General features: G+C 35.9%; 6 protein-coding genes across 6 annotated transcripts; 3 read left to right on the top strand and 3 right to left on the bottom strand.

Annotated features, from left to right (window-relative positions):
• Nucleotides 1-43: 43 nt before the first annotated feature.
• Nucleotides 44-3363, bottom strand: LOC112712314 (uncharacterized). The gene is made up of 10 exons (XM_025765163.3): nucleotides 2639-3363; nucleotides 2478-2543; nucleotides 2212-2392; nucleotides 1845-2041; nucleotides 1529-1579; nucleotides 1339-1430; nucleotides 1006-1139; nucleotides 762-844; nucleotides 497-601; nucleotides 44-336 (listed from the first exon to the last, which is right to left on the bottom strand). The coding sequence occupies exons 1-10, from the start codon at nucleotides 2987-2989 to the stop codon at nucleotides 199-201; spliced, it is 1398 nt and encodes a 465-aa protein (XP_025620948.1). The 5' UTR covers nucleotides 2990-3363; the 3' UTR covers nucleotides 44-198.
• A 1395-nt stretch (nucleotides 3364-4758) lies between these two features.
• On the top strand, nucleotides 4759-5798 carry LOC112709580 (uncharacterized). The gene is made up of 2 exons (XM_025761466.1): nucleotides 4759-5209; nucleotides 5302-5798. Exons 1-2 carry the CDS (start codon nucleotides 4759-4761, stop codon nucleotides 5796-5798), a joined length of 948 nt encoding a protein of 315 aa, XP_025617251.1.
• A 123-nt stretch (nucleotides 5799-5921) lies between these two features.
• LOC114924466 (uncharacterized) lies at nucleotides 5922-6593 on the top strand. Its single transcript, XM_029289068.1, has one exon. It carries the CDS (start codon nucleotides 5922-5924, stop codon nucleotides 6591-6593), a length of 672 nt encoding a protein of 223 aa, XP_029144901.1.
• A 1242-nt stretch (nucleotides 6594-7835) lies between these two features.
• On the bottom strand, nucleotides 7836-8945 carry LOC112709579 (protein MAIN-LIKE 1-like). Its single transcript, XM_025761465.1, has 3 exons — nucleotides 8248-8945; nucleotides 8065-8152; nucleotides 7836-7985 (listed from the first exon to the last, which is right to left on the bottom strand). Exons 1-3 carry the CDS (start codon nucleotides 8943-8945, stop codon nucleotides 7836-7838), a joined length of 936 nt encoding a protein of 311 aa, XP_025617250.1.
• A 3883-nt stretch (nucleotides 8946-12828) lies between these two features.
• Nucleotides 12829-15968, top strand: LOC112712312 (glutathione S-transferase DHAR2). Its single transcript, XM_025765162.3, has 6 exons — nucleotides 12829-13442; nucleotides 13548-13638; nucleotides 13710-13853; nucleotides 13993-14110; nucleotides 14218-14358; nucleotides 15739-15968. Exons 1-6 carry the CDS (start codon nucleotides 13385-13387, stop codon nucleotides 15823-15825), a joined length of 639 nt encoding a protein of 212 aa, XP_025620947.1. The 5' UTR covers nucleotides 12829-13384; the 3' UTR covers nucleotides 15826-15968.
• Nucleotides 15969-17960: 1992 nt separating this feature from the next.
• Nucleotides 17961-20541, bottom strand: LOC112713109 (uncharacterized). The gene is made up of 3 exons (XM_025765855.3): nucleotides 20344-20541; nucleotides 20151-20256; nucleotides 17961-18311 (listed from the first exon to the last, which is right to left on the bottom strand). The coding sequence occupies exons 1-3, from the start codon at nucleotides 20398-20400 to the stop codon at nucleotides 18136-18138; spliced, it is 339 nt and encodes a 112-aa protein (XP_025621640.1). The 5' UTR covers nucleotides 20401-20541; the 3' UTR covers nucleotides 17961-18135.
• Between the last annotated feature and the right edge of the window lie 2245 nt (nucleotides 20542-22786).

The raw sequence follows: 22786 nt of genomic DNA, 5'->3' as shown, positions 1-22786 counted from the left end.
AGGTGGGAATATCAATATTGGTGTATATAATATCAAAACAACAAAAAGAAAAACAGATACTCTTTTACTCTCATTCAGTCACAACGTCGAGGAATACAACATTTTTCACTATATATACGTCAGTTTCAGAGGAATACATGGTACTATAGTAGATGGAACTCTCATATCCAACAGAAGATTAATTTATTGAAACTGGTATCACAGCAAACAGGCTTTGAATCCCTTTTCCAATTCCTGAGCATCCAAGTTTTTCCCAATAAAAACAATTTTGTTTACCCTTGGTTCATCCGGTCTCCACAACCTTTCAGGTGAACCTTGAAATAAGTCATGAACTCCCTGATACAGAGAAAGATATGCTTAATCCAGCCGGATTGAACTTAGAAAATCATGACAATTAAAATGTCGGAAATCAGAGCTGGAACAGATGGGTGGCAAAGGGGTTCAGATTAAAATATACATACAATAAAATTAGAAGTTTTAAAGGAGTTAAATTCACCTGAAAAACAAATCTTTCGTCCATTCCTTGTACGGAAAGAAGACCTTTCATTCTATAAATATCATCACTACGTTCCAGCAAGAGTGTACCGAGCCATATGTTAGCCTGAAAGGGTTAATAACTTATCCTTTCAGTACATAAGTGTCAACATTGACTTTTCGCATGCACATAAACATTGAATACAAAGCATCCAAATGTAAAAGTGAAATTGGTATAAACTAGGCATTAAACTACACTTCAAGTATAGAGAAAATGCAATACAAACCTTCTCAAGGTCTAAGCTTCCTTCACAAACTATGCTAACAGACGAAACACCAGGATCATGACTGTGACTATGAGCATGGTGATCTGCATATAAACAAAAATCAAATTTATCTCTCACTTCATTGCACAACTAAACAGTAAAAGTTCCAAGATCTAGAAGTTATGTCCTTGAATGTTAGAAAGCATTGGATTAACAAGCAACAGGGAAAATATTGATCCTACTCTAAAAACTAATCAATAAGTACCATGCTTGTGGTCATGAGAATCATCATGGTGATGATCATGGTCATGGTGCTCATGGTGATCATGATCATGGTCGTGGCTGTGGCTCTGCACATGATCTTCCTTTGCAGGCTCGTCATTGACAGCACTCTCAATCCTTGTCCAAGATGAAAAAACATACAAAAACTGTTTAGGTTGGCTTGGACAGCAGAAACATAATAAGACCGTGAAAATTCAAGCAGTAACCAGTAAGTGACTAAAAGGAACTACTTGAGAGAGCGTGTGCACTAATATTCTGATTTATTTTTACATAATAATATAAAACTTAGAAAGTAAGAAACAACAACAAAAGCTACCTCTCCAAATCAAAGCCACCAATGCCCAGAACATAATCCAAGTCAACTTTCCCAAACTCAGTCCGCTTTAAATGAGCCAAGCTGTTTATATTCTGGATTAAAAACGCAAATGCTTAGAACAATGAAAAAAAGCATGAAACTGAAATAAATGCTCAGCACTTAGATTCAATAGGAAGAGAAGGATACCAACCCTTATGCGCTGAACCAAAGAACCGATCTCAGATTCACTGACAAGGTCAGTCTGGAACAAGACAGACAAGAATATTAGCGACGTAAAAGTAGTCATTGCATTCCATAACACCGTATCTATAAAAATTATTATGAATAATTCCACATGGCGACCATTGGTGAGTGTATCCACAAAACAAAACCTTTCATTAGCTGGCTAACTAGTTAGTCAATGAGTCAACACTAGCAGGCCCTTTTCCCAAATAATCTAAAATTTCAAGTTTTACAGCCGAACTGAAGCCATTCTGCTCGCAGAATAAATGAGTGATAGTGAATACCTTATTTACAATTATACGATCTGCATAGGCAATCTGTTCCACTGCCTCATTGACAACACCGTCTGGCTTGACCTCATCAAGATGACGATGAACATGTTTTGCATCGACCAAAGTGACAACACCATCCAACTTGACATCTTTGAAGACATTATCCTCGGCATAAAATGTCTGAATAATTGGTGCTGGATTTGCCAATCCTGCAGAAATGCAAGTAAAGTCGCATTACGCCCAACCGTTATACGGAAGTCCACCGCATCTTTATTAATGTAATTAACATCTTAAGTATCTTAAGCATTAGTGAAAGAACTCTATGGTAAGAAATACAGGGCAACCATTTCATACATTCAAAATTCAATCATTCACTTACCCGTAGTCTCGATAACAATATGATCAAATTTGTCTTTCTTCCTAGCAACTAATTCAGAAATCATTCTAACAAGATCACCCCTGACTGTGCAGCAAAGGCAGCCATTGTTCAACATCATAATATCTTCAGCTCCAGCAGTTTGCGCCGCAACTAAAGAACCATCGATGTCAACTTCACCAAACTACAAGAACAAGTTAATCGAATATTCACATAAATGCTGAAGAAACGAAAGAATAGATTCCAAATTCCAAGGCATAGATACATACCTCGTTCTCGATAACCGCGATGCGCTTTCCATGCTCAGCAGTCAAAATATGGTTAAGCAGCGTTGTCTGCTCAAGTCCACAAACAACAAATAAAGTCAATTACAGCAAGAGTTCCGAGTCTGCGAATTCCGTATGCGTAGAAAGTAGAAACAGAACCCTACCTTGCCGGAACCGAGAAAGCCGGTGATGATAGTGGCGGGAATGCGATTGTCGGGAGGAATCTTGGTGGAAACATCGGAGCTATCGCTCTGAGGCGGAGCAGTGGTGGTTGCGGAAACGGTAAATCGGCGGCGAGAGGTTGTTAACGGGAAGTTGAGAGGGAAGGTTCTAGAAGTTGAAGCAGAAGTTGAAGTGGAAGAAGAAGAGTAGGTGAGGAGTTGGGAGCAACATTTACTCTTACTCCTGGTGCACAGAATTCTAGAGGGAAAGGGATGAAGGGGTTTAGGATTGCGATAAGCAACGGTTAACAAGCTGGAAGCAGCGACCTCCGCTCTCAAACTCAAACAACTCATTTTTTCCGATGCAAAGAAATGGAAGCAGCGGAATGAATTGCTTTCAATTATCCGATTGTGTCTCCAGATTTTTTTTTTGTTTTCGTTTTTGGTCCACTGGAGGTCTTTGCTGTCTTGGGCCCGTTAATGGGTTTGGGCTCATTCCGGCCCAAAAGAATTTAAAAATCACTTGGCTTTGGCCTTTTACAAATGGTGATGATGATTCAAATGCATTGATAGGTGTGTGTCCTTGTTGATGTACTAGGAGAGAAATATGTCATCCCCTTATCCCACCTACCAACGCAAAAGTGAGAGAAAAAAAAGGAAGGGGGTTGGTTGGCTTTAAAAAAGCATAAGCATGGAAGAAGAGGGGAGCAGAGAATATGAGAATGAGTGGTGGAACTTGCAAGGTTCCCCACACATTATAATCATTCCCCAATATGCGGACCACTTGGGTGCCCATGCTGCCATGCATAAAAAAAATGTGCAATACTCGCACACATGCTTTGAACCACAAAAAGTTAGTATTATTGTTGGGCTTTTTTATATAAATAAGCATGGGAGAAATTTTAATTCCAGGAATACGCATGGCTTGATATAATTACTGAAATACGCATGGCCAACTCCATGCCACCGGCCACGAAATGGAATTCCAAACCAATTCGCAGCAAGCGACCACGAAATAGGAGGGAGCAGCAGCAGAGGCCATCTCAGCTGCGCCGACCACAAAATGGTAAAGCAGCCATTTTGTAGCTAGCGCCCACAAAATGGGGATTGCGTGGGGGGCGAGCACGAAATGTTGCACCTCATGTGTACCGGCCACGAATTGGCAACATAATTTTACTATATAAACGCTCGTGGATCAGCAACGAGAGAAAACATTATCACTCTCGTCTCACACTCCATACTTCCCTCAACCTCTGCTCCCTCTTTCTTTCTTTAAAATTTTTAGGTAGTGAATTTGGATCTGAGATTTGTATGGCGGGGGAAAATACTTACCTGATTATATATCCTAATGGAAAAATTTCTCACACGGCAGAAGGTATTACATTCGTTTGCAACGATCCACTGTGGATAATGATTCCACCACAAACATCGTTGCAAGATTTGAAGAATTTGATTCTGATGCATACCGGAATGGTTGGAAAAAAGGAAATTACGAAGCTGGCCTACAGAATGACGGTTGCAGTGGCCAACTCGTTTTCCTATCAAAAAATGCAGATAAAAGCTGATCAGCATGTGTCGATGATGTTTTCTTATCATCGCAGCATAGAAAGCATCTATTCATTGGAGCTTTGTCTGAATCTTCAGGACATTGGCGGAAGCTCGTCTAGTTCGAATAATGTGGAGGGTGTCGGAAACCGCGGAGCGGGTGATTTTGTTCCAGATCAGGATACCAGTAGGGCCCCAAGTCCAAGCTTCAATGCATTTGTCCCGAGGGTACAAAATTTAGTTATTTGTGAAGCACGCCCCGCCCCTTCTACACATGTGGGGGTCGATAGGCTTCCAGAGGCTGCTATTGTAGATACGTCTGACGAGGATGAGATTGAAGATTTCAATGGTGATGAGGCAGATGTCGTTCCAGAGACGCAGCCTCTACATGGCGATGATGTTCCTCCAACACGGGTCGAACCTGGAGGTGGTGGTGGTTCTTCCTCTACACCGGCACACTACCTATCCTTAAATTTGGGAGCAATGCATTCGACTAACGCAGAGGACAGACCGAGCACGTATCCTTTGTCAGGCGAGATGGAGCTTAAGATTGGGTTGAAATTTCTTACCCGGGAATCATGATGCTAGCGGTAAAAAACTACAACATCCGTAGGAGTGCAGAATATAAGGCTGTAGAGTCAGACCAAAGTAGGTATGTATGTCGATGTATGCAGTTCGGGGATCAATATCGTTGGATGGTACGGGTTGCGAAGACAAGGTCCTGTAGATTTTGGGAAATCCGAAAGTATGAAGGTCCTCATAGTTGCCTGGCAAGTACAATGTCTCAAGACCACGCCCAACTCGATAGCAACATCATCTGCCAGCACATATTTCCCATGGTGCATGCTGATGCGACGATTTGTGTAAAGGTGTTGCAAGGATCAGTAGAGTCAGCGTACGGTTACAAGGTATCTTACAAGAAGGTTTGGCACGCGAATCAGAAAGCAATCGCAAGGATCTATGGTGATTGGGACGAATCATATGACCAGCTGCGTAGATACCTCAGTGCTCTCCAAGGTTTCGTCCCAGGTATTACTTGTATTTTATTATGCAAAGGTCTTTGGTCTTTACTGTCCGTTTAGTCGTTTACATGTTTAACTAAGTAAGTATTTTCGCAACAGGGACAATTGTTGACCTCCAAACTCTGCCGTACTATGTCGGGAACACACTAGACCGTGGTAGTGTCATGTTTCACCAGGTCTTCTGGTCGTTCCCTTCATGTATTGAAGCTTTTAGGCACTATAAACCGCTGGTCTCAGTGGACGGGACACACCTGTATGGTAAGTACGCAGGCACCCTTCTCATGGGGATTGCACAGGACGGGAATAACAACATTCTACCCGTCGCTTTTGCATTTGTCGAAAGAGAGAATACAGATTCATGGTACTTCTTCCTAACCAATTTGAGGAAGCATGTCGCAACTCGGCCGGGAGTTCTGCTTATATCCGACAGGCATGCGGCAATAAAGGCCGCATTGGAACGTGAGGGGTGTGGCTGGGAACACAATGTGTATTGTGTTCGACATATTGCCTCCAACTTTGCTACCAGTTTCAAGAGTAAGGAAGCCAAGAGACACCTGGTTAACGCTGCATATTCGAAGACGCAAGAGCAGTCGTAGTACTACCTGGAGCTAATTAGTAGCAAGGATCCGGTAACATCTCCGCAGATGATGGAGTGGATCCGAGGTTTAGAGCCACCTAAATGGTTACAACACCTAGATGAGGGCCGACGATACGGACACATGACGACGAATCTCTCTGAGTGTATCAACTCTGTCCTCAAGGGCACCAGAAATTTACCAGTGTGTGCAATTGTGAAGTCCACTTACCATCGCCTGAATAAGTTATTCGTCATGAAGGGTCGGCAAGCGCAGGCGCAGGTTGCAAGTGGTCAGGTGTTCTCACAGTTCTTGCAGAAAGCCATACTAGCGAACCGTGAGGGCATTCCCCAGATGTTGGTGACGTCATACGATAGAGCTACAACTATATTCACAGTCGACGAGATAGCTGCTGCAGGGGTGCAGTCACGGTTCCGAGTTAACCTTCGGTACCACAGATGTGATTGTGGTTACTTCCAGGCGTTACATTATCCTTGTGCACATGCTCTGGCCGCGTGTGCATATGCGAGGTTGGACTGGCAAGAGTATGTTGACTTAGTGTACCATGTTGAGAGCGTGTTTCGGGTCTATCAGATGGAATTCCAGCCCGTACCGGATGAGGATATGTGGCCCCCTTATGAAGGACCACATGTCCGGCCTAACCCCCTTCTACGACGGACAATGGAAGGGTGTCCGATATCTACTAGGATTCGAAATGAAATGGACAATGTTGAGCCGGGACCAGGTAAGAGGTGCGGGATTTGCAGGCAACCCGGACATACCAGGCGACATTGTCCGCATGCTTCTGCAACCTAAGTTTTAACCAGTGTAATCTAATGTACTTTTTTTTTATTGTTTCTATTTCGTTGTACTGGAGAAGACCCAAATGTTTCATCTATTGTTTTTGATTTTGTTGTTTCTTCCACATTTGCATTCTCGGTTTGGTATCACGATAATAAAATGCGAGGCTATCATTACTAAAAATAGTCGTCAACAAAGAAAAGACGTAAAGTAAATGCATGCTTAATAAAAGAACCGACACAGCACATCAACTTCAAACAACAAACAGTACAGGAAATACACTCTAAATAACATACGAAACAGCAAATGGTAAAAAGGAGAAATAAATAACACCAAGACTAAACAGTAAAACGAACAACATCAACAAACTAACACAAGACTAACAGTGCTCGTGACCCAATCTGCCGCCTGTGCCACACGAAGGGGCTCGAGTGTCCCGGCGGGGGCGAGCAGCTGGTACATCTACCTCGTCTGTTGTAGCATCAGCTCCTGTGTACAAAAGACGTCGGCCAGGCATCTGAGCGAGGCAGGGCGAGTGCAAGATCAGTGGGGGTGTGTGGGGATGACTGCTGAGGAATAAAATGGTCCAACCCGTCGAATAATGAAGAGAAATTTATCCACCCAACTCTGTCCATTGAATCAATCAAGTCTTGTGTACCTCCCTGTGATGAGCCGCCAATCTCGTAGCTACTCTGATATGGCATAAACTGCTGAATGGAAGAAGGCTGCGGGGGTTCCGTCGGTCCAGCAGGTTGCGGGTAGTAGCAGTCTCCTGCAACTGGAGGATCCTCTCGGGGAATATGGTGTCCGTAATCTGGCTCAAAACTGGGTCGGTCTTGTTCTGGCAACTCTTGCTCATCCTCCCCATGATCAGCATGGCCCTCAACTCTGGCTCTACGGGGACGGCGCCGCCGATGGTCTCGGGGAACGGGAGGCAAATTAACCACAGGGCCTCGTCCATACTCTGTGGGGGGCATCTGCGGGGATAGTGTCACCCCGCGGGTCATGCAGTGCGTCAGGGACGGACAGAAACTTCCTTGTTCTCTCACAGTACAACCTATAATAATCATGGCTGGGACGCAATGTATCTGCACGATGAACCCGCAGCCGGTATGCATCCGTGCGCCGGTTGCCCCATACCTCAAACCATTTTGATAGTCGAACCGGCCACCAACCGTCGTCATTACGGGCTGATTGTCGATGGAAGGTATCAATATTAAGCGACGGGTTTGGACGTCCTTGCTTTCCCCCAAACTGTCATAACACCCGGTCAACATTTAGGATCTCAATCCACCTGAAAAATATTAGAGGCACAACGGCGCTATAGAAATCTCCATGCGGGTGGCCGAGGAATTCTGCGGGAACTCTAGACAGAATCCGGGGGTCCATGTACGGTTGCCAAACAAACTGCAAATATAAAGGAACGCCGTCACAACAGACTACATAGGCAGGTATTGAGTACATAATAATAACAACGACCACCAACCTCATCGACTTGCAGATTGTCCAAGCGCAGACGGTGCCTAAGTAGGCGCTGCTCAGCATAGTCATTCTGTCCTTTTTTCCCTGCCCACCTGTTGGACAACCACAAACTTAATCACAAATATACATTTCTAACATTAAAGGATACTTCATAAAAGTTACTAAGTGTGAAGTATGAAATAAATACCTCGTGGCCAAAGGAAAACTAATGGGTGTTGTAACATTCGGGGCCCAGAACGGTAATCTGTAGTAAATCCACGACATGAGCAAGGTATGACACCCGGCCATACCCTCAACACTGTAGTCTGTTGCTAGGCACATAGAACGATATAACCAGCAGAGGACGACACTACCCCAACTGTAGGTACCAATGGCATCAAAGTCAGCCAATAATGGCAGATATCGTACATGGACTGTGTTGTTGGCCTTGTCCGGGAGAAGCACACCTCCCAACAAGTCAAGTATGTAACAACGTGCATACTGCATGAGACCATTATCATCTAACTCAAGCGGCATCTGCTGAAGACGAGTTCTCAGCCACTTCAACTTGATGTTGTACTTCGTTGTCCCTACGTGGCCGGGGTGAACCTCACCTAGAAGTTCATGACACCATTCCCAAATATCTCTCTGATGAAACTTACTCCATGACCTCAACGTACCGCTAACAGGCTGTCCATCTATAGGTAGACCTAGCTGCATGGCTACATCCTCCAGAGTTATAGTACACTCACCCCAAGGGAGATGAAACGTATGCATCTCCGGACGCCACCGTTCCACAAAGGCACTAATAAGTGGATTGTCGTACTCGAAACGCTTGATCAAAGAGGCATGAAAAAATCCGGTACGTCTCAAATAAGGGTCGAGCCTCTCCCGCCTAATTTCCATGGTTGGATCCCCCAGGCTCTAACATGAATACATCTACGAGCGTGCCATGAGAAGTAAGAACACGTGTGGGCTACAACATAGGAAACCAAGAAAGACAACAGTTAGAAATACTCTATAAAATAAGGTTAATATCGAAAAAATATTACTAACAATCCCTAACAATAGCAAATTGATTAATGGTGTAAACAAACCTTATGGAATAAATGTGCCGTTATATGATGTTCGTCCAGCCGGTTTAAGTTCTCCTCCACGTTCACCCCACCCCCACTCATATTAAGTTATTTTTTAAATTGAAAAACTCACTACCAGAAGCTCACCTCCTCTCAGGTTACATTTACCATGCTAACCACTTTGTTTTTTTTTTCCTTACCCCACTTGGAATTTAACCGTGCATGAAAGCTCTCCCCACCCCCTTTTTATACAACTATTGGCTCCCTTTCCAAGTGTCCCCTGCCACCAGACACAGCCAATGCATGTGACCTTGCTGCTGCTGCCGTTCAGAACACCCAACTCGTGGGCGCCAGGAACGAATCCACCCACTTCGTTGTCGCTGCCAGCTAATTGGCCATTTCGTGGGCGCTGGTCTTGACATTGACCACTTTGTGTGCGCCGTAATTAATGTGTTTCACCTACTATGTGGCAGCCACGAAGTTGAAAAGCTGCTGCTGCTCCCCCCATTTCGTGGTCACTTGCTGCGAATTGGTTTGGAATTCCATTTCGTGGCCGGTGGCAGGGAGTTGGCCATGCGTATTTCAGTAATTATATCATGCCATGCGTATTCCTGGAATTAAAGTTTCTCCCATGCTTATTTATATAAAAAAGCCTTATTATTGTAGTGTCTCTAAAGTCTAAACTTGATGCGGATTTTGTCTTAGCAAATCAGATAAACATTTTGAACTAAAGAATATGAGCTAAAGTTGGAATTTTTTTTTTAAAAATGGGGTGATATCAATTATATTAGCTAATCACTATCATTATACATCTAGTTTAATAAAAAAAATCATTATCCCCCTATGGCTCTTTTATTTTTTGCTTTGTTTTCTATTTTTGCAATGTTTGCACTTGTTTTTTTTTCTACTCAACATTAAATAGGTGAGCTTTATTAGAATTTCATAGTAGTCTTGATATTTGTATATCATTAAACTTATATAGACTATTACTAAGTCTATTTTGAAGCAGAATCTTTCTGAATTTTTAGCATTTTATAGCACATAAATGAGGTTAAAATTCAAAAAATACTTTATTATTTAATGCAAATTTTGAGACACTGGTTAGATTCTTAAAAATAGTGGGTACATGAAGCAAATTTTGAAGTTAAAAGGAGGTTTTTGACATAGAGGCATGCATAATAGATCTCCCAATGTTAACAATACTCATACCTTTGCCAGTACCTCCAAATACTTGCTCGGGACCTGAGTACTCAGAGTTGTTGATCAGATTCATCTGATCAAAGGTGATGTGGTGGGATGCTCCGGAGTCTGGGTACCACCCTTGGTTAGCACAGGTGTTGGCGGTTAGTAAGGCTTGAGGATGATTCTAACTGGTGTTGTTTGAGTGCTGAGTTGGTTGAAACGAGGGTTGGGAGTGCTGAGCTTGCTTATGAAAAACCAAGATTTGATGGAGGAGGACTACTGTTGAAGGTTTACAGTTGTGGATTTTGGTAGTTTTGATTGAATCGGTGAAAGCACTCCCAAACAGTGTGCCCAACTCTGCTACATAGTTGGCATTGAGGTCTGTTTCTTTGCCACCATGACTTTCCTCCTCGAAAGCCTCTTCCTCTACTCCTTCTGCTAGATTGTCCTCTGTCGTAGTTGTTGTAATTCTGATAGAACTTCTCTGGTGAAGACTCATTTCCAGTTTTGCTTGTGCTGGATGCCTGGATTCCTTATGAGCTAGATTTGCATGCACCAGAGTTTCAAAATCTCTCATTTACCTCTTCTTGTGAAAGAAGTTGAGACTCAAACTCACTAATGGTCATGTGATCGATTTTTGAGTTTACCATGGTTATGAAGGCGCTGAAGTCCTCATCCAAACCCTGTAGCGCAGTTTCAAAGTGTTTTTCATTCAACAGTGGTGCTCCAAGAGCAGATAGGAAGTTTACAACCTTGTTGATCTTGAAAATGTATTCAATTGCAGAGGCACCTTATTTCTTGATCGTTATTTTTTTTGTAATTCTACTTCAGCTCCTTGATAAATGATGCTCTCTCCATCATTTTTTTTGTTCTTCTCTCTCTCTGTTTTGCTAACTGTCTTTGCTGCATTTTAATTCTTTCTTCATCAACACGCTACTAATACCTTCATGGTATCAGAGCACATGGTTCAGATCCATAGAAAATTCTGTGACTTTCGGTTCACAGAATCAAGAAGCTAGAGCTCCACAGCTGCAACTCTCAGCGTCAATGGCATCCATAGCAAATTTTCTAGCAACGATCAAGTTGGATGAAGACAACTTCGGAAGCGACAAGCACTAGTGTGCATTAAGGCCAATAAACGTTAAAGTCACATTACTGCTCTATCAATCCCAAGAAGGTTCAATTCGGATCAAGTAAAGATTGTCGAAAAAGTGTCACCTGAGTTTGAAGATTGGGAACAACATGATGAGTGTTTAGTAGCTTGAATGCTTTCTGCCATGAACGAAGCCTTTGTCAACAAAGTTGTAGAATTTGGATACGCACAAAAAATTTGAGAAGCGTTGGATGAGTACTTTGCTGCTAGACAAAAATCAAAGATTTGAATGCTAAAAGCTCAGCTAAAGTCACTGCATTGATGTGCATATATATAGAGAGTGAAGGTGTGTGTGATGTGATGACAGAAGTTGGTTAGAGAGTTCTAACAAATTAGGGATGAGCTGGCATAACTAACTAGGCATACTTAACTTTCAGATGGTTCTAGAGGTGTGTACTACACTAACATAGACCGTGTTTGGTTTTGAGAACTATAATTGTAAGAATTAAACGGGTGATTGAATCGGTTAGGCTATTAATTTATTGGTTCATTAGTTCAACTGATGAGTCATTGGTTAAACTAATTCTATATAAATAAAAAATATAAAATAATAAAAAATCCAAAATTAAAATTTAAAATATATTTTACTAATATTTTAAAAATAATCAAATTTTAACAAATTACAATTAACAAGTTATAATCCGGCTATTATTAAATATAATATATAAAATTCTAATTTTTTTATGATAAAGATTATTTAATTTTATTTTTATATTAAAATATTCTTATATTTATTATATTGTTATATGCTATATATATTTATTAAAAAATAATATTAATAAATATCATATAATTATAAAAAATAATTATATTATAATTAATAAAAAATATAATTAATTTAAATATAAGTAAATATAAAATTAAAATAATATTAAAAAAATTTATTGTATAATTTTATTATATAATTAATAATTAACATATAAAATAATAAAGAATAACATAACTTAATGATAAAGAGAACATAACTTAATGATAAAGAGAAGAATAACATAACTTAATGATAAAGAGAACATACAGTTCAAGAAAAATTCAGATTCAAACTACATTTTTATTAATTTTAAAAATAATTCAATTCAGTATATTATACACTAAATTTAATACAAAATTTTAATTTAATCTCTAAATCTTCATCTTTCTAAATTTTAGAGATGACTTTAAAATTTCACTATATTAAAAAAAAAACCTCTGAAATACATACGAATATAATTAACAATTTTGCGTACAAAATAAGAAATGATTCTTATTTTTAAATGTTACTTAACAAATATCACGAATGTGGCCAAATTGATGGCCATGTTCATAGTGGGGGTTAACTTCAAATCATGAACTCTAAAATGCGGTTCAACTATATTCAAGACTGTGTTTGACCCATCGACAATATTAATAACCAAAGTAACGTTCATTTAACTTATCAAAATAAAAATACTTTATAACTACAAAATCATTACTATAACAACAGCTACAAGCCTAAAAATGTGTTATAATTTTGATAGAACAAAATCTTATACATTATCTAATTACTCTATATGCTGTTATTTATTCAATAAGTTTTAAGGATTTACCTTAATATATATCTGAGAGACACATAACAAAATTATTATTGTTAAAGTTTTTAATTTTTTAATAAATATAAAATAAATACATTAAAATTAAAAAAATATCAATAAAGTTCTTCAAGCAGCAAACACCCTAATTTATCCGAAATATAAATCCTCCGAAATTTATATGTCGCTTTATTTTAAGTTTATTGTATTTTTAATATATATAATTAGATTTATCAATGTATGAAAATTAAATTTATTTTTTCTATTTAAAAAATAAAAAAAGAACGAAAAAGAATGTTCGAGTGAGTTGAGTGGTAAGTATAATAATGGTGTGAAGCAATCACAATCTTCACATTACTCGCACCCTCACTCTGCGATTTTTGATCAGAAATGGCTCTGGAAGTTGCTGTCAAAGCTGCTGTCGGTGCTCCCAATGTTCTCGGAGACTGTATGTTCTTCTTCTTCTTCTTCTTCTTCTTCTTCTTCTTCTTCTTCTTCTTCTTCTTCTTCTAATAATAATAATAATAATAATAACTGTTGTGTGTGTTTGCAGGTCCATTTTGCCAGAGGGTGCTCTTAACCTTGGAGGAGAAGAAAGTCCCTTACTCCACCCACCTCATCAATTTCGACGAAAAACCCCAATGGTACCATCCAATTTCAACTCCATTCTCTTTTCTCTTTCATGGCCTTTTTCTCAACATTGCTGCTTTTTTAGGTTTTTGGATGTCAATCCTGAAGGCAAGGTTCCAGTGATCAAGTTTGATGACAAATGGATTTCCGATTCCGATGTCATTGTTGGAATCCTTGAGGAAAAGTACCCTCAACCCTCTCTCGTCACTCCCCCTGAATCTGCCAACGTGTAAATGCTCCTACTTTGCTTTCATTTACGCTTTTCAAACTTCAGTTTTGACCTAGGGTTTTGTGCTGTGTGCTAATTGTTATGAAGATATGTGTTTTCACTTTTGAATTGAGAGACTTTTTCTTTCACAACTTTGCAGGGGATCCAAGTTATTTGGGGCTTTCGTGAAGTTTCTCAAGAGCAAAGATCCAAATGATGGATCAGAGCAAGCATTGCTTGCTGAGTTGAAGGATTTGGATGAACATCTTAAGAACCATGTATTTATAATTGAATAGCCCTAATTCTTTTTGTCTTTTGTTGCTTACCTTTTTCTTAATAGCCTTTTTCTTAATAGCTATGCTCATGTGCTTGAGGTGTGGTTTAGGGTCCGTTTGTTGCTGGGGAGAAGGTAACTGCTGTTGATTTGAGTTTGGCTCCAAAACTCTACCATCTAGTCATAACACTTGAGCACTTCAAAAACTGGACTATTCCTCAGGATTTGGCACATGTCCACAACTATACCAAGGTTTGCAGTTTTTCTGCAATGCCATATTATGGCTTTTGCATTATCATTGAATAGTTGTTTAGAGCACACTCTGGCATTGGTTGATAGATGAACATTTTGTGTTGCAAACTTATCATGCTAACTGATTTTGTTGTGTTGTTTATTATACGTTTAAACTTGCTTTGCAAATTGCAATGACCCAAGAGTTGAAACTTTAATATCCGCAACCTTTTTATGTTTCTAGCCCTGTTAAAGTTTGTGTAAGAATTGAACAAAATTTGAAACCATCGGTCTTTGGTTTAAGTTTTAACCAAATGAAAAGTTCATCTGTAATAGATTGAAACTGTCCTGCCATTTCCTATTAGTCATATTTACAGGTCACATGTTCTGTTAGCCTGTTATGTCCTTTTGAACAGTTTAGGTAAAGTTTAAGAATCTTTAGCTGCAAATCAATCTAATTTTGATTGTGCATAACAATAATTAAGGATTCTAGGATTTCCAGGGCATAAAAAAGCGTGCTATAGTGCATGTGCAGCCGCAATCTGCAATCTATGATTCTCTTGTGAATTTGTCTTGTGTGGGTTTTATTACAATGCAAAAGCTTGCACTACAGTGTACAGTAGGTCCCCATTTGAACAAAACATTGATTATTAGAACATCAATTTGTTCCTCAAAAGATTAATTGATAACTTTTCAACATCCAAATACCCGTAAGGTTACCATTTTTGTGACTAGGGTTCAAATTTCTGTCATTTGGTGACCAAAAAGTTTCATTAGGGAACCAATTCATATCACTAATATTTGAAGATCACATTGGATTTCACTGTCAGACATTCTGTTGCTGCTATGAAATAAACCACTGTGGATTGGTGCTTAATAACCCCGTACCTCATCTTGCATAGAATACTTTATTAGATGCACATTGCTGCCACCACTCTAGTATTAGACTTCCGAGTTCCAACTTACTTTGTTATTTCTGGTATGTATCCATGAATAAATATTCGCACTTGCTCTCCTCATTGATGCCATAAGATCATGCATGTGTATAGGTGTAAACAACTTTTAGAGATCCTAACGTATTAGATGCTCCTACATTCTGCTGCTATGATTGACTATTTGTAGCTGATAATCAAGCGAATAGAATGTCTTGATATGTTAAGTTTTATTCCTCGAGCTCCATTACTTTTGCATGTCCAATCTCTCTCGGGTTATTGCATATGCCGCAACAGATTATCAGCTCAGTTGGTGATCATCACATTAGTGTTAGATGCAGAATAGTATAATTGATCAACTTACTTTGATGTTTAAATCATTACTATTATATTATGTTCGATAAAGAAAATATGTTAGCTTGTTTGAGTAGTGCTACTTGAAATGATGGAAAATGATGGTGTGATGCAGTTGTTGTTCTCCCTGGAATCGTTTGAGAAAACCAAGGCTGCAAAGGAGTATGTAATTGCGGGATGGGCACCCAAGGTGAATGCATGAAGTAACTCTAAATTATGATGTGGTGCTATGAACAATGAGAAATATCTGTACCTGTGATTTGAACCTTATTGAGATTAGGAAGGTGTAAGGGGTTGTTCCCTCCTATATAATAAAATATGTGGTTCGTTTGTTGCTGCGCTTTAGTTTATGGAATAGACATAGTCTCTCTTAGGAATCTTTTTTTTTCCTACTTACATAAAGATGTCTTTGTCTGAAGATAATAGTTAAAAATTATTATATAGTAATTTAGTCAAATATATCAAACTAGGTTTTTACATATCGTCTTCACAGAACGATAGTTTCATGTGAGTAATCACCTTTCTTTTAACTTAAACTCAAAGGTGAGCAAGTCCTGAATCGAAGGCGTGGCCTATATTCAGCCAAGTCAACGGTCAACCATTGCCTCCTTTGGGATATAAAACAGGTCTAATTTCCCAAACATACATGATACCACAATTGGCGAACACATCTAGAGACTTAGAATCGGGTGAGATGTAGGTTTCATGTCTTATTTTTTTATCTCATTACCAACTTTACACTTTGGTTGTCACTATTATAATTAATTTCTTTTTAAAATCAAGTCATTTCTAACATTTTATTTTAGGGGGCTACTTTCACTTAAGATAAATTTATATGAAAATGATATTATGAAGCATTAGATAATTTAGGCAAATTTATCAAATTATTTAGCGGTTCATAATATGATTTTTATAGGAAGATGTTTTTATAGGAGTAAATACTTTTATTTTATGATACGAATGAAATGAAACTCTGGTAATTTACTCAGTAGCCCAGGTAGTTATCATCTTACCTCTCGAGTTTTCTTGGCATGTAGTCATGATCAACCTGTAGCAGTCAACAGTTCCTTACTTTTCTCGAAAAATGATCTTATTAATGTTGTTGTTATTTGCCAAGCGTGATTTCTTACTTTACAATATCATTTCTTGCATATTTTTTTTAGTTTTATTTAAAACTGTATGGTTAGAGATTATACTTGATAATACCAATTGAAAGAAAAATTAAAATATTCATTTTTCTTAGTCAGCCACTCAGATTATCTTTATGGCAGAAATTAGAAAGTATGCATATGAATGTGTTCCACAGGTTTGAGGCATATATGATGATCACTAGACTAAGGACTTGCATGTCTTATCCCTTTTTTTCCCTTCACATATTTAACAATTTCTGTTCACAGTTTCACACTATCAGGGCAAAGCTTAGTATAGTTGAAGGGGGGCAATGGCCCCCCTAAATTAATAAATTTTACTTATGAAGTCTTTTATTTTTATGATTAGTCCTTTTTTAATTTTATCTTTTGTCTTATATTTACTTGTATTTTTTGTGTTGGTCCCTTTTTAAAAGAAATTCTAGCTCCACTCCTGCACATTATATTTAGCACCATTGCTTTATTATTATTATTATTATTATTATTATTATTATTATTAATCTCATATGAATCGAAAATTCGAATTGAAAGGAGCATATTACATTTTTCTTATCATATATTTATATGGAAATTAAAAGTTGTATTGGGTGGATAAAGTGATAAACAATATAGGAGAACCCTATATATATATATATATATATATATATATATAAGAAACAAATAAACAGTAAGCATATATAATACTAAAGGATCCATGTGGACGTACGAAAGTAGCACACATATATACAGTAGAGTAGTAGACTATGAAGTACGGACGTTTTATGAATTGTTGTGTCTATGTGATGGATATATTTCAGACACGAACGATATTTGTTCGATATGTGTGTCTGTCGTGTTCAACCATGTTTTAATAAAAAAAAATTTGGACATATTTAGTCATTTGGACACACCTAAATATCATTATGTATCAGTGTGTCTAATTTTATTCTCAATATGTATTATTAAAATAATTTTAAAAATAATATATATTATTATTTATTAAAACAAAAAATATTTTAAATATTTTATATAATTTAAAAATATTAAAAACAGTAAAAAAAATTATTTTATATTTTAATATCAAAAAAATATTAAAATATCATTATAATTGATGATATATATATATATATATATATACTGTATTTTCTGTTTTATAAGATTTTAAAATATTTCATGACGTGCCAATGTTCGTGCATTATAGATGGTAGAAAAACCACACAACAATTAATACTATAAATTAAAGTTCACCCTAAATTAAAATGTACAAACTAAATAGTTTTTGATGTGGTTGCATCATTATGGAACAAACATACATAGATGCGAGAAAGCGAATTAGTACTGAAAATAGGTGAGATCGTTTTCGATGGGTATGTTACATTATTTGTTCATTGTTGATCTTCTTCATTATTATTATTATTAAGTGAATCATGAGAAGAGTCTGATATCATGTTCTGTATGATCCTTGTTGTCTCTTCTTGCGACATGATCTTCTCCTCTTTACTCTTCAACTTCAAATATCCCTCAAAGAATTCCTTGTTTTCCTTCTCTAGCTCATTCCACACTGCATTTTTATAAAATAAAAAATATCCATCATGCAACGTTACAAATTGTGTTTCATTTTTATTCAACATACCCCACGTGCATGCATGTCTCGTCTATTTTGGTTGTTTCGTGGGAGGTTTATAACTTTATATCCTATGATATAGATATTCATTCAGTCATGTTTCATTTTATATAGGAAAAACGAAAAACATTACACAAGTTTGTTATTATTGAACATTCGAATTTAGATACAACATGGCCGTCCATCATTATTGTCTCGATCTTTTCATTCAAAACATGGATTTTCATTCTTCACGGAAAGGGATTTCTATAAATAGGTTGGAAGTATATGCATGGCAGCTACTCGCATAAAAATATTTTTGTGTGAAGATAATTGTGAAAATATATGGACATGTGATGTCAATCAGTTTCGTTAAACAAAAATATGTCAGACTATCAAACAATTTTTAATTATCATCTTTATGTAAAAAAAAAGTAATAACGGTATATTTTTTCTGTTTATCAAAATTATGTCTTAATACAATTTCTTTAGAAAATTATCAAAATTTATTATTTTTTGCTATCATTTTTAGCCATTAATTAATACAATTTCTTTAGTTTAGTAATTTAACAACATATTTTAGCTCATATTTTTAAATATTAATGACTAATTATTAATTAAAAACAATAAACTTTTTATAATCTTCTAACATTTTTCGTATAAAAATCCGAAGTTTAATTTGTGATCTCTTTTATGTTTTGCTCCATCTTAGGAATCGTGATCCATAGCACTTATTCTAATGTGTAACATGCGGACATGATTAAAATAAATAAATAAATTCGAAACAAAACGAACATCATGAAAAGAAAAGCTTCCTAAGCTCTTGTAATAAATCTAATAGAATTTATAAAACACGGTGTTAAAGTAGTGTTTGTTGTAATATATAACAAATTGGATTCAATTATCAAGTATCGCCTAGCTACTGTATCTATAGATTTCTACCAACACTAGTACACTTAAATTTGAATTCTTAAGTAAAAAATATATTAACAAAATAATAATTATTGGTCAACTTAGCTTAATTAATCAAATTCTTATTTTTGAAAATTTTATTTTAAAAAACTAAATAAAAATATATAAACTAAACGCACCTCACTTATTCAACAATGTTATTTTAATTTTTTAGAGAGAGAGAGAGAGTAAAATTGGAATTGTGTAACTACATGTTGGTTAAAAAATGACTGATACCTAAAGTTTTTAGTAATTAAAAAAAGGATGAAAATTCGCTAACTTCATGTAAAGTTGATTTTTTTTTTAAAAACTGTAACAATTTAAACTATACTTTTTCTCTTTTTACTCTCTTGACTGAAATACGTTGTGCTTTCTTTTTTTTTTCCTACTAAAAATATATGGTAGTAGAGAATATGAATTGAAATGAATTATATATTACCAAAATTGATCTGCTTTTGCAAATTTTAAAGGTGCTATATATGAATAAAGATGCTCGATCGATGATTGTCTTCAATTATTTAGGCAAATTTGTCCATATATATATATATATATATATATATATATATATATATGTGTGTGTGTGTGTGTGTGTGTGTGTGTAGGTTCTTATTTATTATCAAAAATGAAGTTGTAGATTAAAGTAAATGTTTTATATATAGGATGAGAAATAGTATTATTTTATATTTAGTTATATACCGTTTCATACAGAGTTTTCATTTATTAACTAGGTATATTGATTATTGGTTCTTAGTAGTGGGCAGTGATGAATTTTGAAGCAAGAAATTGAGATGTTGCATGAGTGCATGTATGTAATTAATTAAAGAAGAGATGAAGAGCGTAACATACCAGTGGATGTTATAACTGGATTTATGTTAGCATGTTTAGAGAGAGCTTCCATGCATTCTTCCTTTGTCATGTCAAAGATCAAGCACTTCTCGATCAGGTGCTGCACCTATACATATATACATATACTTGTCATATAACATCATTTCAATTTTACTATTGCATCTAACATCATCTATCATAAACATATATATACCATGTGAATGTATGAAGCAGGAGAAGAAGAGGAGGAGGAGGAATCACCCATGATCATAGGATAAAGTAATTACTAGGGAATGAAGTTGGTATTATCTATTATGTATATGTAATGTAATAATAACCGTCCAAGCTAGTTAAGTGAAGAGACGAGGGTATAGGTGATAAGAAAGATATACATTACAATATTTGTAGCATTGCAAATATATAATGTGATCATATATATATATATGAAAAAAAACGGATATGAATTAAATTTAGAAAATATTAGAAAATTGTCTGAATTTATTATTTTTAGTTATTAATTAATTATTAATATTTAAAAATTATGAGTTAAAATATATTATTAAATTATTAAACTAAATAAATTAAATTATGATAATATTTTAATTTTTTTGTAAATTAAAAGGAATTAAAAAAAAAAGTGGAATTGGTGGGAAGGGGGTGGTGGGGTTGGGCACGTGGGAGATAAATGGTAATTGGTTGGGAGGAGATTAGAGAAGATTGTAAAAGACTATTCCTTTGTTTGTAGTTGTACAAATGCAAATAGGGCAAACCCAACCCCCTCCACGTGATTTATGGGACCCACCGTTCCATACGGACAAACCCTATTTCATTTCCACCATAATTAACCCTCGTTATCCTCTCTTACTTTCTATCAACTTGCATTCTAACTCCTAACATCAATTCAATTTCGATTTCCGTATATATTTTATATTTGACAAGATTTTCCAATCATATCTTCCGTATTAATACTCGTACATCATAGTTGATAAGTAAAAGATCTTTAACATATAAATATAATATGATAATTTGGATGGATTATTATTATCTTGTTAGTTTAACACAAATATTAGAAATCGAATTATATTTTGTGTATATAATAATTTGTTAGTCAATAATATAACCATAATATGTAGTAAGATGTAATAATTTTATTTGATTTATGTGGCTGATGTCAAATAGTGAAATAAGATTTTTGTTGTATTATTATTTGAATTTAATTTTGATGAGTGTATAATAATTTTATAATACATCTAATTATATAATACTATGCCAGTAAAATTAATTATTTTTTATATTAATTAGATGAATAATTATATAAAAAAATATAATTAAAATTTATTTGGATGAATTTCTATAAAAATAACTTTTTTAAGTTAAGTATATTTGATCTCCCTAAAATTATATATATATATGTTAATTTACTCCATTATTGAAAGATATATAGGATACTTTTTCTGTTAATTTTTTAAACTATTTGATATTACATGTATGTATCCTTTAGAAGAAAACAAAAATAATTAGCACCACTAAAATCATTTTCTATAAATAGTAAAATGTTGTCAATACTTTATTTGTCATGTCCATGCAAATTTTGCATTGCCATAATCCAAAAACTGTGCATGCTTTGACATGGCATTCAGCCATTGGTGGAGCAGCTTATATGAATTTCTTTCATCCGTTTCGCTGCTAATTCTAATAACTCAATAATAAATAATCCATATTCCTCCATTTTTTTTTTAATCTTTGGACTCACTTTGACTGTGCAATATGTGTCCAATTAGCATTAGTGCTGAAATTGAGAGGAAAAGCAGAACAATATGGATGGATGACAGTTTTCACCGTATAATAATGCATGATCTGTGAATAATGCAATCGATGATGTTGTTTGATTGTATCACAATTTCTGTCTTTTTCCAAACATTTTCTTGACAGGTTTGTTTTTCTTTCGTTTTCTATATATCATTGTCTACCATATCAAAATATTCTCTCTTAGAATTCAATAAAATTAAAATAAACATTGAAATTTATAAATTTGAGTATAAATTGTCACTCATATTTTAAAACATTATTTTATAAATAAATGTATACAAATATATAATATAAAAATTCATACGTTATTATATATAAAATAACATAAAATTTATTTATTTTTTTATGGTATCAGAACTTGAGTTTATCTTTAACCAACGAATTGCTACATACACAAGACAAAAAATTTAAATTACCATACTTATTTAAATGGATAGATAAAATAACTACTAGAACAAACAAAGGTTCATTTTTTCTAAATTAAATCCAAACTAAAGTTAGGATGGCCAGCAATTTATCGATCCAGTAGATATTTTTGGTCCCCAAGGGCGTATTCAAGTTTGGTATTCCCTTTTGGGCCTTCGGCCTCTTTTATTGGGCCTTCTAAGACTTCCAACGCGGAACCTATTGAGCAGTTGCAGTGGTTGATTGGAATTTCAGGCCATAACATTAAAATCCATGATGAGATGACACGATCAATAATCAATTTGGGTTGGTCGAGTGGTCAGCTCACTTGTCCACTTAAACAAGTGTCGAGGATTTGAATCTTACCTTGTGCATGCAACAACTCATTGACCAACGACAGACCCTTAAATGGAGCTGACCTGTCGAGACACTGTAATTTCTTT

This window comes from Arachis hypogaea, chromosome 9 (genome assembly GCF_003086295.3).
Source record: "Arachis hypogaea cultivar Tifrunner chromosome 9, arahy.Tifrunner.gnm2.J5K5, whole genome shotgun sequence".
NCBI classification, from domain to species: domain Eukaryota; kingdom Viridiplantae; phylum Streptophyta; class Magnoliopsida; order Fabales; family Fabaceae; genus Arachis; species Arachis hypogaea.
This window is presented reverse-complemented; position numbering and strand designations above follow the sequence as displayed.

Bases quoted from the DNA above. Each gene is read 5' to 3' on its own strand.
- LOC112713109 (XM_025765855.3), bottom strand. From the start codon at position 20,400: ATGATCATGGGTGATTCCTCCTCCTCCTCTTCTTCTCCTGCTTCATAC. The intron at 20,257-20,343 runs GTATATATATGT...ATATATGTATAG, and splicing joins CTGCTTCATACATTCACATG to GTGCAGCACCTGATCGAGAA. The intron at 18,312-20,150 runs GTATGTTACGCT...ATAAAAATGCAG, and splicing joins TCCAGTTATAACATCCACTG to TGTGGAATGAGCTAGAGAAG.
- LOC112712312 (XM_025765162.3), top strand. From the start codon at position 13,385: ATGGCTCTGGAAGTTGCTGTCAAAGCTGCTGTCGGTGCTCCCAATGTT. The intron at 13,443-13,547 runs GTATGTTCTTCT...GTGTGTTTGCAG, and splicing joins TCCCAATGTTCTCGGAGACT to GTCCATTTTGCCAGAGGGTG. The intron at 13,854-13,992 runs GTAAATGCTCCT...ACAACTTTGCAG, and splicing joins CCCCCTGAATCTGCCAACGT to GGGATCCAAGTTATTTGGGG.
- LOC114924466 (XM_029289068.1), top strand. From the start codon at position 5,922: ATGACGACGAATCTCTCTGAGTGTATCAACTCTGTCCTCAAGGGCACC.
- LOC112712314 (XM_025765163.3), bottom strand. From the start codon at position 2,989: ATGAGTTGTTTGAGTTTGAGAGCGGAGGTCGCTGCTTCCAGCTTGTTA. The intron at 1,140-1,338 runs GTAGCTTTTGTT...ATCTTGGACAAG, and splicing joins GGTGGCTTTGATTTGGAGAG to GATTGAGAGTGCTGTCAATG. The intron at 337-496 runs GTGAATTTAACT...TCTCTGTATCAG, and splicing joins ACGAAAGATTTGTTTTTCAG to GGAGTTCATGACTTATTTCA.
- LOC112709579 (XM_025761465.1), bottom strand. From the start codon at position 8,945: ATGGAAATTAGGCGGGAGAGGCTCGACCCTTATTTGAGACGTACCGGA. The intron at 8,153-8,247 runs GTATTTATTTCA...GTTGTCCAACAG, and splicing joins AGTTTTCCTTTGGCCACGAG to GTGGGCAGGGAAAAAAGGAC. The intron at 7,986-8,064 runs GTTGGTGGTCGT...TTATATTTGCAG, and splicing joins ACAATCTGCAAGTCGATGAG to TTTGTTTGGCAACCGTACAT.
- LOC112709580 (XM_025761466.1), top strand. From the start codon at position 4,759: ATGATGCTAGCGGTAAAAAACTACAACATCCGTAGGAGTGCAGAATAT. The intron at 5,210-5,301 runs GTATTACTTGTA...TTTTCGCAACAG, and splicing joins TCTCCAAGGTTTCGTCCCAG to GGACAATTGTTGACCTCCAA.